The sequence below is a fragment of the Eretmochelys imbricata genome, chromosome 13, assembly GCF_965152235.1.
Source record: "Eretmochelys imbricata isolate rEreImb1 chromosome 13, rEreImb1.hap1, whole genome shotgun sequence".
Taxonomy (NCBI): Eukaryota; Metazoa; Chordata; order Testudines; family Cheloniidae; genus Eretmochelys; species Eretmochelys imbricata.
In genome coordinates, this window is record NC_135584.1 from 16,962,137 (window position 1) to 16,980,606 (window position 18,470).

The 18,470-nt window shown below is 41.8% G+C and overlaps 1 protein-coding gene across 5 annotated transcripts in view; it reads left to right on the top strand.

Annotated features, from left to right (window-relative positions):
- The window catches only part of B4GALT5 (beta-1,4-galactosyltransferase 5), a 65,552-nt gene that overhangs the window by 16,644 nt on the left and 30,438 nt on the right, over positions 1 to 18,470 (top strand). Inside the window, exons 1-3 of one of the 5 annotated variants that reach the window (XM_077832626.1) lie at positions 2,128 to 3,893; positions 4,380 to 4,592; positions 4,773 to 4,856. The exons of 2 other annotated variants lie outside the window; for them this stretch is intronic. In XM_077832626.1, coding sequence (XP_077688752.1) covers positions 4,850 to 4,856 — 7 coding nt within the window. In that variant the 5' untranslated portion in view covers positions 2,128 to 3,893; positions 4,380 to 4,592; positions 4,773 to 4,849. Of the gene's footprint in view, positions 1 to 2,127; positions 3,894 to 4,379; positions 4,593 to 4,772; positions 4,857 to 18,470 lie in introns of those variants that run through there. 2 more of the 5 variants (XM_077832627.1, XM_077832629.1) reach the window with 2 other exon arrangements.

An 18,470-nucleotide genomic window follows, 5' to 3' on the forward strand; every position in this document is an offset into this window, starting at 1 on the left:
TCTACAACTCCAAGCTCATGTTAAAGCTTATTGAGTCAGAGGAATGTCAGCTTCCCCAGCTAGCCTTTTGGAAAGGAACAAGGGCATCTGCGTAACTTTCAAAATACTATATTGCTTGGACTGACCAAATCTACATTTTGCTCATCGCAATCTGTGTTAAGTTACAAGTTCCCCAACATTCCCAGGTCTGTGAAATCAGGGGGTTCCAATTGTGGTGATGGGGAGTTTGAGATATTTTGTATGTTGTGCTAAACTGTTCTCACTTTTCACCCCTTTTTTGACTTGCTTATTGAAGTTTGTGGAGGTCACTTTTGTTCCCTACTTGCTTGCACAGAGTGGTTTTCTCTGGATTTTTGTTAGCTACTAGCTGTGTAAATCTGTTAATTTCTGAGCTGAAAACAGTGCTGGGGAATGATTAAATTGATCTATTTTGATTGAAATTTTAAAAAATACAAATTATAGGAATTTGTAAACATCCTCTCAAAACAAAGGCCTAAATTACCAAACAATACAATGGAATGAAAGCTACGGGACAATTTTAGGATGACTGAAAATTTTATACTGAATTCCTCTCTGGAGGTTGTGATTCCAAACTACATAATAAATGCCTCTTCTGGGAGGACTGTTCTTCCTTCTTCAGGTGCAGATTGTGTATGTACAAAGGTCTTGAAGTGTGGCTCTTTCTTTATGTGGGTGGGGAACTTCCTGGCAAGTGGTTGAGCAGTTGTGATTTGGATTATGGAGCCCCTAGTATACAACTATAATTTATCATGTGCTACCGAAACAGATTTTTGGGGGATACTGGTGTTGCATTACACCCCCATCTGTTTGCTGTTGCCAGTGTCATGGCTTTGTAGCTTAGGATATGTCTACACTACAAATAAAAAACTGGCTGGCCCATGCCAACTGAGTTTGGGGACTCTGTGTGGGGGGAGGGTTAAGAGAGCCTGAGCCCAAACGTCAACACCACGATTAAACAGCTCTTTACTCCAAACCCCATGAGCCCGAGTCAGCTGGCACAGACCATCCGCAAGTGTCTAATTACAGTATAGCCATCCGCACAGTATGTTCTTGACCCTTCTGTTGAATGTTTAAATCTGTCAATAGGCAGCTGAATTTCTTTCCTTACAAGAAGAGATTTTTGGGCCCCTATGAAAATTAGGAAGACTCAGTGGCTTACATAGACATTGCAATGACAACTTTGTATCCGCATTGAATTAGTTGTCTTCATTGCTTCTTGTGTTAACCTGCTGTAGTGTTGCTGTGTGTCAGTACCTGTCATGCTAAATGTCTAGGTGTAGGGTGAAGCAAGAAAAGTGTGTGTGTTAACACACAGCACTTAGGAAAAAGGTACAAGACCTACAGAAGAACAAAAACAATAAAAACCCTAACTGCGGTCACTGGGTAGTCAAGTGGTTATTGTGTCCTGCTTATGCACCCTGTGTGTGAGGGGAGCACCTGTATGTACTTCAGCACCTGCTATTTCATTAGGGCCTTTTGGCTGAGATTATCGTCCTCTTGCATGTGAATAATGTACAGATGATGTATTTTGCTCATCTCTTTGGTAATGTTGATAATCTGCCATCTATTGTGATGACATGCCTGTGGATTTTTAGGATCTAGAGAGAACTGAAAGCAAAATCAAGATTGGTGGTTTTTTGTTTGTTTGATATTTTTTCTTCCACAGCTGAGGGTATTGAACTGGCCAATAACAAACCAACTTTCTGGTATTTTTGTCTAATATTTTATTGCCAATTCTAAACTTGGGGCTGACCTGCATTATTTCTTCCACAAGTTCCTGTAGTTTTCAGTGGCAGTCTTGCATATGTTGCATAGCATCCGGTGAAGTGAGCTGTAGCTCACAAAAGCTTATGCTCAAATAAATTTGTTAGTCTCTAAGGTGCCACAAGTACTCCTTTTCTTTTTACGGATACAGACTAAACAGCTGCTACTCTGAAATGTGTGACCTTGAAGAAGAAAATGTGATTTTCTTCTATAAACTGTCTACTACTCCGTATATAAAACTAGTCAGTGTTCAAAACAGAGCTGTCTGCAGTGTGGCTAAAGCAGTGCTTCAAGCTCATGACATAATGGGCTTCTTGGGCAGGATTGGGAGGGAGAGCTGGGGGTCATGAGCCTGGAAGGGGATTTAGTAGTGGAATAGAAGGCAAATTAAGGAAAATAACTGTATGGTGCCCCAGGCTGACACATAATGCAGTTAAAAATAGTCAAAACCGACATAAATCAAAATGGGAAAAGCCCAAATCAAAGCAGCATGACTCCACATGTAAGGAGTGGGCCATACCCAGTGCCAACTCCTGTGTTTTCAGTTTCGAGGCTGAGCCAGATAATCTAGGGGAAATAAAGTACTACGGTCCCTCACAGCAAAGGTGCAGTCACCTGCTGATCAGAGGCACTGTGACAGAAACTCTAAAAGCTGGGTGATATAAGTATGTGTCCCTTTCCCCTGGGGGTGTGACTCCAGACTGAAGTATCTAATATATAGCCACATTCCGAATGGGAAATATAAACAGGATGGTGTGAAATGCTTAAATGGATGTAGCTTTGTCATCTTGTTCTGCAGTCATATGTTTTCTTCAGTGTTTTTCCAACTCACGCCTTGCTGCCAGAGTCAGTATTAATAATGCATGACTTTTTTTTTTTTTTGGTGCTTCCTTCCCAGCGTCCCTTTCAGCTACTGAGTCAGAGAAGTCTGTTATAGCAGCAGTCTCCAAAGCAGTGAAATCCCTCTGCAGTGCTAAAGTGCAGTCATTTATCATGCAGGGTTAGTCTGCAGGAAGCCCTTCCCTAGATACTCCAGCTGGAGATACAAATGCCGAAGGTACATTGCTGTCTCTCCAGCGGATGGTTAGAGAGCCCCGCATACTGTGTAGGCGAGTGTATTCAAGAAGAACCGCTATGGTGTATCTGATTAAAAGATACAAGTTGTCTCCTTCTTTGTTTTAAAATTGTCCTTTGAAGTTTTTCTTTACGCCTATCTGTAGGATTGTTCGTCAGTTTCTGGGCTCTTCAAGGTCATTGAGATAACAAAACCCACATAATATACTAAGTTTGTTAAATAAATTTAAATCCTTTCAGTAGCTGTCAGTGTCTGGCTGACAGCATTAACCAGCATCAGTACTGATAATGCTGCATAGAAGCTTGGATTTATTTCCATTTCCCAGCTCACATGATTAGACTCAGGTTAACTGGGTGTGGTTACTGCAACGTGGGAGCAGTATTTATGTAGCTGCAATATTTACACTTGGAAAACTGTTTGAGAAGCAGGGAGGAGTATGACTCTTCAGGACCTCAGATTTCAAAGTACCTCAGACTTCAAAGTGTGTCTTCCATTCAAAACACTTCACTGCAAAAATACCTAGCATGCAGTTACATTCCTGAGGGCAAGTCTACACTACAAAATTAAGTCGACCTAAGTAACTTTGACTTACAGCTACCACAGTAATTAAACTTGCTTTGCATGTCCACGCTACGCTCCATGTGTCAACTGTTCATGTCCTCACCAGGAGTGCTTGCATCTATTTAACTATCAGTTTGGGGCATTGTGGGATGGCTTCTGAAAGGCAACAACAGTCAATGTAAGCAATGCAGTATCTACACTGACATTGCGTTGACCTAACTACGTTGACTTAAGCACTATGCCTCTTGTGGAGGGGAATTAAGTAAGTGTAGTGGGTGAGTTACATCGATGAGAGCTGCATTTTAGTGTAGAGACTTAGGGTATGTCTATACTACCCACCCACCGGATCGGCAGGCAGCAATTGACCCCCGAGCGCTCTCCCATCGACTCTGGCTCTCCATCTCGGTGAGAGGCGCAGGCGGAGTTGACAGGGGAGCGGCAGCAGTCGACTCGCTGCGGTGAAGACACCATGGTGAGTAAATCTAAGTACATCGACTTCAGCTACGTTATTCATGTAGCTGAAGTTACGTATCTTAGATCGATTTGTCGTGTCCCCGTTCCCCCCTCCCCCAGTGTTGACCAGGCCTTAGAGTTAGGTTGACATAAGGCAGCTTGCAAACTCTGTAGTGGAGACTGAAGGCTAAGAACAGATGCCTTATATACAACATTTTGGTGCAAAAGCAATTTCCTTTTAAATAGGCCTATTCTGAGAATAGAGCCTTCTTTTGGATGGGAAACTTACACTTCATTTATCTGAGGCCTCAAAAAATATAGTGTGCTTATTTTGAAAGTATTTAATTCTCTATGTGCCTGTTTAGCTACTTTCAGACTTTAATTTATAAACAAATTTGTACCTTTATCAACAGATCTGTTAGGTACTGATGCATGCGTCAATACATTATCTGCTGACTTAGTGCAACATTGTTGTGAGTCATTATCTTTTTATTATTTCTGCTAGTTCTTCTGAGCCAACACAACTGTCAGTGAACTGGATTTTGCCCCTTCTTCTGCATGATCAATAGAGTTGGTTGTTAATTTCCACTCAATTATAGCTTGTGCAGCCCCAATGAAGATATTAGCTTTATGTGACAAATAGAGAGGACATAATTTGGCCTGCAGAACCTTTGCTGGTGAAGAGTGAGAAGAAAAGACCCCAGCTTGGTTCTTGAAGGTAAACTGAGTTCATTGTTGCAGAAATTACTGAAGCATGGAGCTCTCTTCAGAATAGAATTGTACTGTAAGAACAGAGATGCTAAAAACATGTTAAGTGACCTGCAGGGGGGAAAAAGAGGGGTTGTGCCGTATTTCTTTAGAAGCTTAAAAAGAGAGAATTTGCGATTATTTTTACCAGTAGAAACCCATCTTGTCCAGTTTGGAAGACCCTAACTGGTGCACTGTTGAAAGGATGACCTCACAAGAGCCAAAGAAATGAAGGGTAAGCAACTGAGAGGGCGAGGGATTTTAGTCAGATTGCTTAAAACAGACTTCTATGAGTTTGTGTTTTATCATTTATTTAATGTCCGTGACTGACATTGGAATCCCCAGAGTGGACTGTCTCCCTGCTCCTCAGCCTGTATGCACCTCACAACATGGAAGAGGAGCTAAGAGTCAGCTAACTCTGCTTGCACACCAGCATCCCTGGGGTTTCTGGTAAATGCGGTAGAAGAGAAAGACTTAGGCATTGTCCACACTAGAAAGCTGAACTGCTTTAACTGTACCAAGATAGCCGTACGCTTCTCCTAGTGTGAACACAGTCCTTGGGATGAAGGTGTTTTACACATCATAGCTATTTATGTACAGGAAGGGGAATGTTGCACTGGTATAAAGCATCTTTATACTGGTTCAACTGTGTCCATACCAGGGCTTTTAGTGATATGACCATTTTGATTAAAAAAAATCATGCCCCTAACCAACATAGTTTTTACCAGTACAGCTTTTACGTGGAGAACAGGCCTTACTGATGATTATCTTAAAAATGCATAATTTTTGCTTTCAGTTTTCCCCTCTATTAAATACCAGCTGCTTTCTGTATTGATTAGTTTATACTTGGAAAGAGAACAGTATCAGGCTGAAAGTTACATGCCCATAAAAATCCCATTCTTTATCAATAAAATTGTGGTCCCCCTTTGCCCCTCATTGTATTCAGTGAATCGGTTGGAAATCCTAACTAAGAGGTAAACAATGGAATCCCTAATGTTGACCAAGCTAAGAGACACCAAAGAGCCATTGAGACCCGAGTCACTGAAGGAAGTAGTCTATAGGCAATCTATGTTGCCTGTGCTGAGATGAATCTGAATCTTTTCATTGACTGCTGTCTCTTGCAGACATAGATCATATTTTGTAGGATTATAAAAGAAATCCACAATCTAAACCTCCTTGGAGCAGATGCACTGAATTGTGGTGTTTTAGTAAACGTTGAAACCTCTGCTCAGAATTGTTTGCTCAGCACTTCCTCCTTTGCAGTAATATGCAGGTGACTTTCTCAGGTGTAGTTTCAAGTAGTAAGATGGCTTCCGTGCTTTCCTGGCAGCAAAATAAAACACCACCTATGACTAGCAAGACGATTGACTTGCTTCTCAGCTAACAAGATTTTGGTGGATTATGCTATGTATTTAATCAAGGGATAAGCTCATTGCCTTATTTGAAATGGATCAAATCCCTGAAAATGCCAGCTCTGAGACTAGCTATCAAGCTAAAGTATTTGACTGCATTTTAGCAAAGGGAGTAACTGGGGACAGCCTTCCTTTGTTTTTAAGTATAGTACTAGAGCATCAAGGTTGCATCTTTCTCCTGTTATAGCAGTTGCAGCAGTTTTGTTAGAGTTGCAGTCTTTAATAATGTCAGACAATAAGAATTCCTCTGAAATCTTATGCAGCATCTGGGTACTTTGTATGATTTTTGTAACTGCATTGGGACACAATCATTTGATTTTAAATCTAGAAGTAACTTAGTCTGTTAACCTCAATACATTGTTAAATGCGTTTTTTGTTTTGAAGCCAAACTTTTTTTTTAAACTTTCCATAAGTATAGTGGACCTTGCTTACAGGAAAATCTGCTGTAGTGAAGTAGACCAGAAGTCTGAAATTGTTTTGGGTCATAGGTTTACTCTGCAGTTTTAGTTCTGATGTTCTGTGGGGAATGTCTTCCCAACAGGAAGTTTCTATTAGATTGTGAAAAATAAGTGACCCATTTTTTTGACAAGGGGCACCAAGCTGTTGGCACAATCATCCATGTGATTAAAAAATAAAATAAATCCTTCAAAAAATTAGAAGTGGTGTGAATCCAACAGTGAAACTTTTTTTAACAAATTTCAAGCTGGAGGACTGAAAAGGTTTAGAAAAAAAATGCATATTGAAATGTCACTTTTATTTTTCACCGTGACAGGTTTCAGGGTAGTAGCCGTGTTAGTCTGTATCCGTAAAAAGAAAAGGAGTACTTGTTGCACCTTAGAGACTAACAAATTTATTAGAGCATAAGCTTTCGTGAGCTACAGCTCACTTTACTGCATCTAATGAAGTGAGCTGTAGCTCACCAAAGCTTATGCTCTAATGAATTTGTTAGTCTCTGAGGTACCACAAGTACTCCTTTTCATTTTTCACCATGTTTCACAATGACTAAAGTAAATAAGGGGAGGATGAGTCATTAGGTGCAGTTAAGATAAACAAAGTTAAAGTCCCATTACCATAAAGGAGCCTTGAAGCTATACTAAGGTTTACTAGGTTAATTGCATCTGCCTTGAAATCAGAATCTTATATGAAATTTTGAGCTCCATGCCACAGTTGGGTCTCAACTCTTTAGCCCCAGTATGAGGGTTTGACACTTTGGAAGGAGATTTTTTTGTTTAGATTTTTATATTGCTTTTAGGGAATAAACATGTTTCTGTGAAATAGGAATAGTGTTGTTACTGCATATGAACCACAACATAAGAATATAAGAACAGCCATACTGGGTCAGACCAGAGGTCCATCTAGCCAAGTATCCTGTCTTCTGACAGTGGCCAATGCCAGGTGCCCCAGAGGGAATGAACAGAAGGGGTAATCAAGTGATTCATCCCCTGTTGCCCTTTCCCAGCGTCTGGCAAATAGAGGCTAGGGACACCATCCCTGCCCATCCTGGCTAATAGCCATTGATGGACCTATTCTCCATGAATTTATCTAGTTCGTTGTTGAACCGTTATAGTCGTGGACTTCACAACATCCTCTGGCAAGGAGTTCCACAGGTGGACTGCGTGTTGTGTGTTTAAAAAATACTTCCTTTTTTTGTTTTAAACCTGCTGCCTATTAATTTTGTTTGGTGGCCCCTAGCTCTTGTGTTATGAGAGAGTAAATAACACTTCCTTATTTACTTTCTCCACACCAGTCATGATTTTATAGACCTCTATCATATCCCCCCTTAGTCTCTAAGATGCCACAAGTACTCCTGTTCTTTTTGCAGATACACACTAACACGGCTGCTACTCTGAAACCTTAGTCATCTGTTTTACAAGCAGAAAAGTCCCAGTCTTATTTATCTCTCCTCATACAGCAGCTGTTCCATACTCCTAAGCATTTTTGTTGCCCTTTTCTGAACCTTTTCCAAATCCAATATACCATTTTTGAGATGGAGCGACCACATCTGCGCACAGTTTTCAAGATGTGGGCATACCATGGATTTATATACAGGCAATATGCTATTTTCTGTCGTCTTATCTATCCTTTTCTTAATGATTTCCAACCTTCTGTTCGCTTTTTTGACTGCTGCTGCACTTTGAGTGGATGTTGAAGTTAGAGGCTGAATCTCAAATTTTCTTCAATTTTGCCACACTGAAGGCAAACAATGCAACCCTCCAAGCTGTGTGCACTGTCTCACAATCCCTTTTGGCTTTGGCACAGAATTTTTCAACCCAAGTTTTGGAGATGGAAAGAATATTCAAATATTTTTACGGCCTGGTTCTACTCTTAAAAATGTCATTGTGAGGTCCCATGTGTGTTTCAGTGACTGTAGAGCAAATATGTTCAATTTCCATGTTTTTTTAAAAAAAAATAACGGCAAGACTTGCACTTGAACTGGAGAATTTAGGGTGTGTGCTTTCCTTTTGCATTATTAACTTTAACATTCTTGCATGAGACTTGAATGTTAATCAGTTAAGTCTATACTTTTCTCATTAGGTAAAGGAACTTAATCAGAATTTGAATTAAACATAGACGCCTGATGGGGCAAGACACCTATTATCTAACTACAGACCAGAAACACAAATATTTGGCCTCCATAAGAATAGTTCAGTTGCAGCCACAGCTCCTACTTTGTTGTGCTAACATCTTAGATTCATTTAATCTTCACCAGTAGTGAATTGAAACTGCACTGCTGAGAAGTATATCAAGTATCTTACTCCTGTCTGAGAAATGTGGAATGTCCCAAATTAGTGCATGCCATACACTGTTGTGGTTGGGGTGCTAAAACTTGGTTAGAAAGCTAGGATTGGATTGTATGGTAGGGCTTTATTTAATCCACCAAACCAGATAAACCCATTAGTCTGCTAAAATCTTCCAGGCTAAAAATAATTTGTAATCTCTCCTGGGCATAGATAATCTTTTTCTAATTTAAAGGACTAACAAGTCCAAATGCTATTTTTCTTTAAATTGAATGTGATATAGATAGTGGCTTAATTTTTTTAAAAAATTATTTCTGTTGTCTGTTCTTCCCTGAATGTAGCAGCCTGCTCCAGAGTGTCTGAATTTTGGGCCTGCAAAGGTCAACACAGCTAGAAACACCATGTGAATAAATGTAGTGGTTTTATTTTGAAGAAGTGCAGAAAATAGCTCAAATTTAGCTTCCCCTCCTGTATGATTTTCTTGGTATCTGGAACTTGAAGGTGAAACTGAAAGACTGTCTAAAAACATGATGCTTGCTTGTTTGGGGGAGGGGAATGAATGATGTTCTACATACACCCTCCCCTGGTCCAGGAGTTCAGGAGACCCCTTCTTAGATCTATTGAGGCTGACTGGATTGACCTGAGCATTCCTTTAGTGGCATTTGGTGCTCTCTTAAAAGGTTTTTGCCTCAGTGGCACTCTTGCCACCACCTGGCCTGAGGAATGGGGTGGTAGCTGGAACTAACTAGATGGACCTCTTGCATTTAATGGAGAACATGGATCCCTCCTTTTCTCCCCAGAACTTGTTTACTGTGATTGTTTGGCTCACAGAAACCCCTTGGGACTGCCACCTGGTGTGCCAAGACTACTTCTGCCCTTGCTTTCCCTACCAGCTTAGGACTCCAGCACCCTGTCTTGCTGAGCCAGACATGCCAGTCTGCTCCAACACTGACCCAGGGTCTGAACCACGTGCCCCAAAAGCTGCAGACTTAGCTGAAAGCAAGTTAAGAAGTGTTCCTGTCTTTAACACTCAGAAGCCCAACTCCCAATGGGGTCCAAACCCTAAATATATCCGTTTTACCCTGTATAAAGCTTATACGGGGTAAACTCCTAAATTGTTCGCCCTCTATAACATGATAGAGATGCACAGCTGTTCTCTCCTCCCCCTCCCCCCCCCGGTATTAATACATACTCTGGGTTAGTTAATAACTAAAAAGTGATTTTATTAATTACAGAAAGTAGGGTTTAAGTGGTTCTAGGTAGTAACAGACCGAACAAAGTGAATTACTAAGCAAAATAAAATAAAACACACAAGTCTGTCTAATACCTGTATTTAGTTTTATTACTGTAAAAACTCACCCTTAGAGATGTTTCAATAAGTTTCTTTCACAGACTGGACACCTTCCTAGTCTGGGCACAATCCTTTCCCCTGGTACAGCCCTTATTCCAGCTCAGATGGTAGCTAGCCTCATGATGTCCGCCCTTTTTTTTTTTTCTGATCTACCCACTTATATATCTTTTGCATAAGGCGGGATTCCTTTGTCCCTCTGGGTTCCAACCCTCCTTCTCAATGGAAAAGCACTAGGTTAAAGATGGATTCCAGTTCAGGTGACATGATCACATGTCACTGTAAGACTTCCATTACCCACTTGCCAGCACACATGTATACAGGAAGACTTACAAGTAAAACAGAAAAGAAGTACTTGTGGCACGTTAGACTAACAAATTTATTAGAGCATAAGCTTTCGTGAGCTACAGCTCACTTCATTGGATGCCATCTACAGTCAATAATCCTGGTTAATGGAAGCCATCAAGATTCCAAACCACCATTAATGGTCCACACTTTGCATAACTACAGCAGACCCTCAGAGTTATATTTCATATTTCTAGTTTCAGGTACAAGAATGATACAGTCATACAAATAGGATGGGTTTCAGAGTAACAGCCATGTTAGTCTGTATTCGCAAAAAGAAAAGGAGTACTTGTGGCACCTTAGAGACTAACCAATTTATTTGAGCATAAGCTTTCGTGAGCTACAGCTCACTTCATCGGATGGATACTGTAGTGAGCTGTAGCTCACGAAAGCTTATGCTCAAATAAATTGGTTAGTCTCTAAGGTGCCACAAGTTCTCCTTTTCTTTTTACAAATAGGATGACCACACTCAGTAGATTATAAGCTTTGTAATGATACCTTACAAGAGACCTTTTGCATGAAGCACATTCCAGTTACATTATATTCACACTCATTAGCATATTTTTATAAAATCACATAGACTGCAACATCACAGGAACTAACTAGCTGGATCTCTTGCATTTAATGAATAGCATGGATCCCTCCTTTTCTCCCCAGAAACTTGTTTATTGAAAGCAGATGGCTCTGTAAATTAAGTAAAGATCCCACTTTGCCTAAGGATAGTGAGGAATCAGTGCTCAGTGAATGACCAGGATTTATAAAGGTCTTAAAAAGTAAAAGCAGTTCTGAGGTGGTGGTTGGGACTCTGGCATGGCTCTTGCTGTTGTTTCCTGCATGCTGAACTGTAAGCATTTGCTAGGGTTCAGGTTCTCAACAGGTCTGTAGGTGATGCCCCGTTAAGAAGAGATAAGGTGTTGGTTACTGATATTGGTACTCGGCTCATTGAAGAGAAAGTCTGTAGCATTATAGACTTAACTGTGTAATGCCCATAAGTCCTAATCCGCAGCTAATGTATTCCTTCCTCTTAGAGACAGTGTTACTGGCCCTGGGGAAAGAGAGTCCCTAGCAAGAAGTTAGTCTGGTTTCTTAACTCTCTCCTTGATTGATTACAGTAAATGGAGAGACAATGACATCTGCATAGTTGTGAAGCGGGAGGGAAGGAATGTAAACAAGAGACAGGCTAATGTGGAATTGCATCTCTTCATGAGCTCTAATTACTTTAAAATAAGAGAATCAGAATCTTGCTAGGAAGGGTAATCATTAATTTAGGCAAATGTTTGATGTGCTCCATATTTTTATTCTCCCAGGCGTGTCACTTTTTGTGAGAAAAGGTTTAGTAATTACAGCAGGAGACTGGGAATCAGGACTGGATTTTATTTCTGACTGGCTTGGTAGTGACAGTAGACAAGTTGTTTAAATCATGTGCCTTTGTCATTCAGAAAATGACAGTATTCACTTCACTACTAATATGTTAAACACAGCAACCTTACACCTTCATAGCACTGTATGATCATACTAATTTATGGCAAGGAGCTGTTATTCCTTCATCTTGTAGATGGAAGATCCAGGACATAGTTTACCCTTGGGGGGATTACTTACCTGGGGTCACACATCAAGTATGTACCAGAGCTAGGATTAGAATTCTGGCTCCCAGTTTATATGTTTAATCATAAAACAACTCAGCTACATCAGAGAGGTTGAGATTTAGTGTATGCAACTTTGAGGTCCATGGATGAAAGGTACACGCAAATGAACAGTATGTATTTTAGAAGCTAGTTCTCTTGAAGTTAAATCATCCCGGTTAACCACTGGAATAATTTACTGTGGGTTGTAGTACATTCTTCATCGCTTGAAGATTGTAAACCAAGAATGGAAGTCTTTGGTTTAAAAACAAAAACAAAAGGCTGTAACTCAACCAGAAGGTATAGGCTGGATGCAGGAATTCCTGTGTGACATTCTATGGTCTCAGGTTTCAGAGTGGCAGTCCTGTTAGTCTGAATCTGCAAAAACAACAAGGAGTCCTTGTGGCACCTTAGAGACTAATTTGTTAGTCTCTAAGGTGCCACAAGGATGCCTAGTTGTTTTTATTCTAAGGCCTGTGTTTTGCAGGACATCAGTCTACATGATCATAATGGTCCCTTCTAGTCTTAAAATCTACAAATCCTCCTCTTTTGAAGCCTCAAAATAATTTCACATTTCTGAGATAGTATATAGAGAGAAACACTCAATACTCAATTTCTGGTTAAGCGATACTTTATAATGTCTAATCTTTCTCCAGTCAATCCAGGCATGTGCAGTTGGAAAACTTGCCAGTTCTGGGTAAATGTTTTGTAATTGTGTGTGGTGCCTCTGCACTGTTAATTTTTAGCCTAGCTAGTGCTACAAATAGTTCAGCAAGGAATAACTTATTAATAAATGGTAGATAAAGGTAAATACCAATGGTACCACATTTAAGAATAAGCATTTGTTCTCTAATATAAATTCAAGACCCATAAAACTGCATGTTTTTGCAGTCTGCGTAGTTGGGGAATACTTTTTTCTTACCTAAATTAGGTAGAGGGCCAGTAGAATTGCTGGTGTATCTTTGCATGTACAATATGGGGAGGGAAAATGTGTAAAAAAAAAAAAAAAAAAAAAAAAAAAAAAAAAAAATCCAGCCTCCCTATTGCTCAGTGCCTGCTTTGTGCTCTTGGTAGCCTAACAGTCATAGGAATTTCAGAGTTATTTAAGGCTTTGTCTGTGCTGAGCTTTGGTAAAAGCTCTCACCACAGCAACCCCCAGTGGAGCTGCACTGGGGGTAGAATGTTGCTGGAAGAGTTTAACAAAAGATTCGCTGTAGAGAAGGCTCTGGTTATTACATCCGTTTGTCTCTCTTAAGCCACATTGCAAGGTCTTTGCAGCAGGGAACATGCCTATCTGTACTAGTCAGTGTACAGAAACAACGGTGTCCTGATCATGATTGGAGCTTCTATGCTACTGTAATACACATTAGTATTAATAAAACTAATTATTTAAGAGATTTGTTTTTCACATTCTTTAGCATATTGCATGTGTACTGCTGAGTGCAATATTTGCTGTAATATTTTCAGCTATGCATTATTTCCAAAAGCTGTGTTCAATCTTTGTACTGCGGTAGTGCCAAGGAGCCACAGTGATGGATCAGGGTCCTGTTGTGCTAGAAGCTTGACAAACATGTAAGAAAAAGATGGCCCTTGCCCTGAAGAGCGTATACTCTTAGGGTCAATAATTTCTGGAGCTTGCTCTCAGACTTGTCCCTAGATGACAGTTGGGATTGGTCACCAATTACATTCTGGAAGGCAGGTGAATAGCATTCCGTAAACCCTAGTTTTCCTGAAAAAGTTAACATAGCTTGATTAGAATATTTTTTGTTAATTCAGAAGTGGTCCATATGCATAAACAAGGCTTTCAGGCCTACTTACAAATCAGAAAGAATGTCAGATACTGTAGAAACAGAGGTTGGTATGAGAGCCCCTAAACCATACTGCATGCTTTTATGTGGTGGTGGTTTGGGGTTTTTTTAATAATAGTCTAGGAAGATTGTCTTATCAGGAAACATCGGGCCCCAGTGCTCCAAGCTGATAACTGTTTCTGTAGTGTGTGAACCTACCTCTTTGATTCTCTCAGGTTGCTGTCTGTTAACTTGAATTCCCCAGCCCCTCCTGGCTGTTGTCTAGCAGTTCCTGCTGTATCTTTATCTTCATACCGTCTGCTGCTGAGTGCATTAATAAAACAGACTAGATGTTCTTGCTGTTTCCTCCAACAATGATACACTAAAGGAAGCATTTCTTTCGTCTTCCTATTTCAGGAACATGCTAACAGACAGTGACTGTCACTGGACTCTTATCCCTTCTTGCATAGACTGGTTAGCAGGAATAGTTGTTCAGGACCTCTTCCTAATAAGCCTCTGAACTGGAAAGTTACCTGCTGTTGGCATATCATTACAGTGAAGTTAAATTCATTTCCCATGAGAAGTTATTCTATTTCTTTGTTAGAAGGGCTACTAAAATGACAACTGAAAAGTTATTAAAGGCAGCCTGCAGCATTGACTATGTAATTGGGCTTTGACTCACGGTTAAAGCTATTCCTATCCATCTTTAGTTTCATAGCAAAAACTTGTGTCTGTAGTTCTGAGGCCATAGCCATTCTTTCCTTTTGTTATAAGCTTTTAAGGCGGTCTCTCTCTGAGATCTACCATACTGTCACATCTCAAGAGTGGTTTCAGAGTAGCAGCCGTGTTAGTCTGTATTCGCAAAAAGAAAAGGAGTACTGGTGGCATCTTAGAGACTAACCAATTTGAGCATAAGCTTTCGTGAGCTACAGCTCACTTCATCGGAGTGGGAATTTCGAACTGCAGTTGGATACCTTAAATGGTGTCAAGACTAAAGTTTGATAAATCTGGATCCATATTTATAAATCCCAGACAAGTTGGCCCTTCAGCCTAGTAACTTGGTAAACTGAGATCCATGGACAGCAAAAGATCCCTAGCAATAGTTATAAAAGTGGGGGCTGCTGACCTTAGCTAGCATCTCTCTCCCTCCATTTTCATGCAACATGTTGTATGTCAGTTGTTTGCCACCTTTGGTATAAGTATAGCTTGTAAATTACTTAGTGCTGCTATGAGATGAAAAGCACTCTGCAAACATAATTTAATAATAATAATCCTGCATAATCCATTAGATCAGGGATAGTCAGTAATTTTTTGTCACGGTCCAAATTTCTAGGACGGGTATAGTCAATGTCCAGACTTGAGAAAATAATAAAACAACCACAATGATAATAAGTAAATAATATTTCAGAGTCCATTCAGAAGCATCTAGTGATCTCGATTTGGCCCATGGGGGTCTGCCTATTTTAGACTACCGCTGCATTAGGTCAACAAGATCTCGTTTCAAGAAGAATTACTGCACAGCTGAAGCATAGTTCAACCTGAACAAGCGCACTGCAACTGCATGTGTACATACGTGCATTCTTTTGTAGACAAAACAGCAACAGGATATTTGGTATCTTGAGTTCTTCTGCTGATCATAGCTGTGACAATTTTGCATGGAGAGAAACAGTCTGTAAGTAGAAAAGTCCCAAATTACTCAACATTTTATAGGTCAAAACCAATAACTTTGAAACTCTGCTTGGAAGCTAATAACTTCTATTGGGGGAAGTTTGAGTGCAGTTCAAGAATTCCTTATTGAAGACTTAAACATGGCTACCTTTGGGCTTGCTCACGACATGCAGAGCAACCATGACTCCCATTGAAGTTGTTTAAGAGCTTTATATGTATAAAGACTGCAGTGCTTAATATGGCTTCCTGTAATCTGACTCCATGATTAGCTGAACAGATCGCATGTCCCGGTTTTGGATAATTTTAAGGTCCCTAATAATGGCAGCATTTTGAATGGTGATGAGTCATTTTCAGTATTGGCATTGAGATGCTGAAAAGTAGGCTGTCTTCCCATAAGATCAGGTGGTGGTAACCATTGTGGCTTCTCTTTGCATTTAGCATGTTGGCATTACAGCCTGTTCTCTGGACAGGTATCTCGCTAATCATTTTACCAAAGGGGTTAATATCTGAAATGACAATCAGCCATCTCAGATTTGAACAAACTTGTTTTTCTTACTTCAGTTTTCCATGAGATGGTAGCTGCTGGGACAGTCTTAAGGATTCTTGCTGCAATCTCATGAAAGTCAACAGTGTCTTATCTTGCAGCTTCTACTAGGTTATGCATCATCTAACCCAGGGGTCAGCAACATTTCAGAAGTGGTGTGCGGAGTCTTCATTTATTCACTTTAAGATTTCGCGTGCCAGTCATACATTTTAACGTTTTTTAGAAGGTCTCTCTATAAGTCTATATATTCTATAACTAAACTATTGTTGTACATAAAGTAAACAAGGTTTTCAAAATGTTTAAGAAGCTTCATTTAAAATTAAATTAAAATGCTGATCTTATGCCGCCGGCCCGCTCAGCTCAGTGCCTGCCTGAGGTGCCATTCACCTAGGCTGGCAGCAAGCTGAGCAGGGCCTGCAGCCAGTGCCCCGGCTGGCAAGGAGCTGGCAGCCAGAACCCCAGACCGGCAGCGGGCTGAGCGGGCCGGCGGCCGGGACCCCAGGCCGGCGGTGGGCTGAGCAGCTCAGCCCGCTGCTGGTCTGGGATCCTGGCCCTGCCTGCATAGAGTGGGTACCTACCTTCTCCCTGGTTCTAGCCCATTCTCTTCCCCTCTCTCTGCACTGAGCTGAGGGTGGGAGTGCACTGAGCACAGGGCTGGGGGTGAAGGATCAGGCTGGGGGCTGGGGTGTAGGAGGTTTGGGTGTGGAGTGCTTACCAGGGCAGCTCCCATTTGATGTAAGGAGTGTGGGCGGGGAGGGGGGCAGGAGCTCCCATTTGGTGCGAGGGGTGGGGGGTGGGAATGTGGGGGGTGCACGAGTCAGGGCATGGGGTGTGAGGGGCCTGGGTATGTGTGGGGGGTGCAGGAGTCTGGGAAGGGGGCTGCGGATGTATGAGGGTGCAGGAGTTAGGGCTTGGGGGGGCTGGGTATGTGGGGGGAGTGCAGGAGTCAGGGCTGGGGGTGTGTGAGGCGGGTGCAGGGGTCAGGGCAGAGGGGTGGGGGTGGGCTAAGGTCATGGGGGTGCTCCCAGCGCCGTGCCCAGAGCGACTTACGGCAGGGGGCTGGAGGGGATATGCCCTGATTCCACCCCACCCCCCCCCGTCCCCACAGCCCCGTCCACACCTCTTCTCTGCTTCCTCCCCAAAGCAGCGAGTGGGTTGCAGCTCCGCTCCTCCCCCTCCCCCGCAAGGGCCATCAGCTGATGGGTGGCAGGGAGGGAGAGGAGGTGGGGCAGGAACCCCGCATGCTGGGGGAAGAGGCGAGGGAGGGTGAGCTCTCCTGCCCTGCAATAGCAGCTGGCAGGACCAAGCTTCTTCACCCTGCCCCCGCAGGAGGGGTGGGGGTGCGGAGAAGAGCAGGCTGGGGCGGGCAGGATTTTTAATGGCATGCTGCTGCCTGCCGGGGTCCCGGCCTGGGTTCGGCAGCTGGCTGGGACCCGGCAGGCAGCAGCGTGTCATTAAAAATCGGCTCGTGTGCTGTCTTTGGCACGCGTGCCATAGGTTGCCGACCCCTCATCTAACCTATTAAATGGAACAGGGAAAAAACAGAATACTCAATAAACTGGACAAGCCTCTGTGTTTTAAGCAGGAAGTAGACATTGGGTCCTATGCTTATTTGTTCTTACTACTCACGAAACCTGATGGAACTATTTCCAGTGAGTATGGCATACTGAAATAAAGGCTCTCTTAATCATTTGTTCAGAATCAACAAATAGCATGGTGCTGTACAAGTCACAGAACTGTTCCTATCTCCTAATGCTTCTAAACTAAAAACTGCACAAAAAGAGGTATATCTAAAACCCACCTTCTACGACTTTGAGCATGATGCGGATAAGTATCTTAAACTGAGTAAAAGAAAGAGTACTTGTGGCACCTTAGAGACTAATTGGTTAGTCTCTAAGGTGCCACAAGTACTCCTTTTCTTTTTGCGAATACAGACTAACACGGCTGTTACTCTGAAACTGAGTAGTTAGCATGCTGCCTGTTGTGTGCTTCCTATGAAAGGGAAGAGAAGGAACCACAGTACTTCACTTCCCTAATGTTCAGTCTGCTTTGATGTTTTGCACCTGAAAGTGGAACTGTCACTAATGTCCACCACCTACCATTTTGCCACCAAAATCACTGAGGTGAAGGGTTGCAGCTTTACCGTACTGAACAGAGCCCCCAGGTCACAGATCTGTAAAGGGAAATCAGTTACACATCCTTTTGTATGATGCACCTCTAAGGCCTGGGAAACTCTTTTAGTCTCTTGTCAGTGATTTTCAATGCACAACAAATTTTCCCTAACAAAAGGAATTAGAAGCACCTACAAATCCCTGAATACCAGAGGCATTCGGACCTATGACTCAAAAAGTATGTGGGTCAGATGGTAGGGGGAGTGAGTATGAT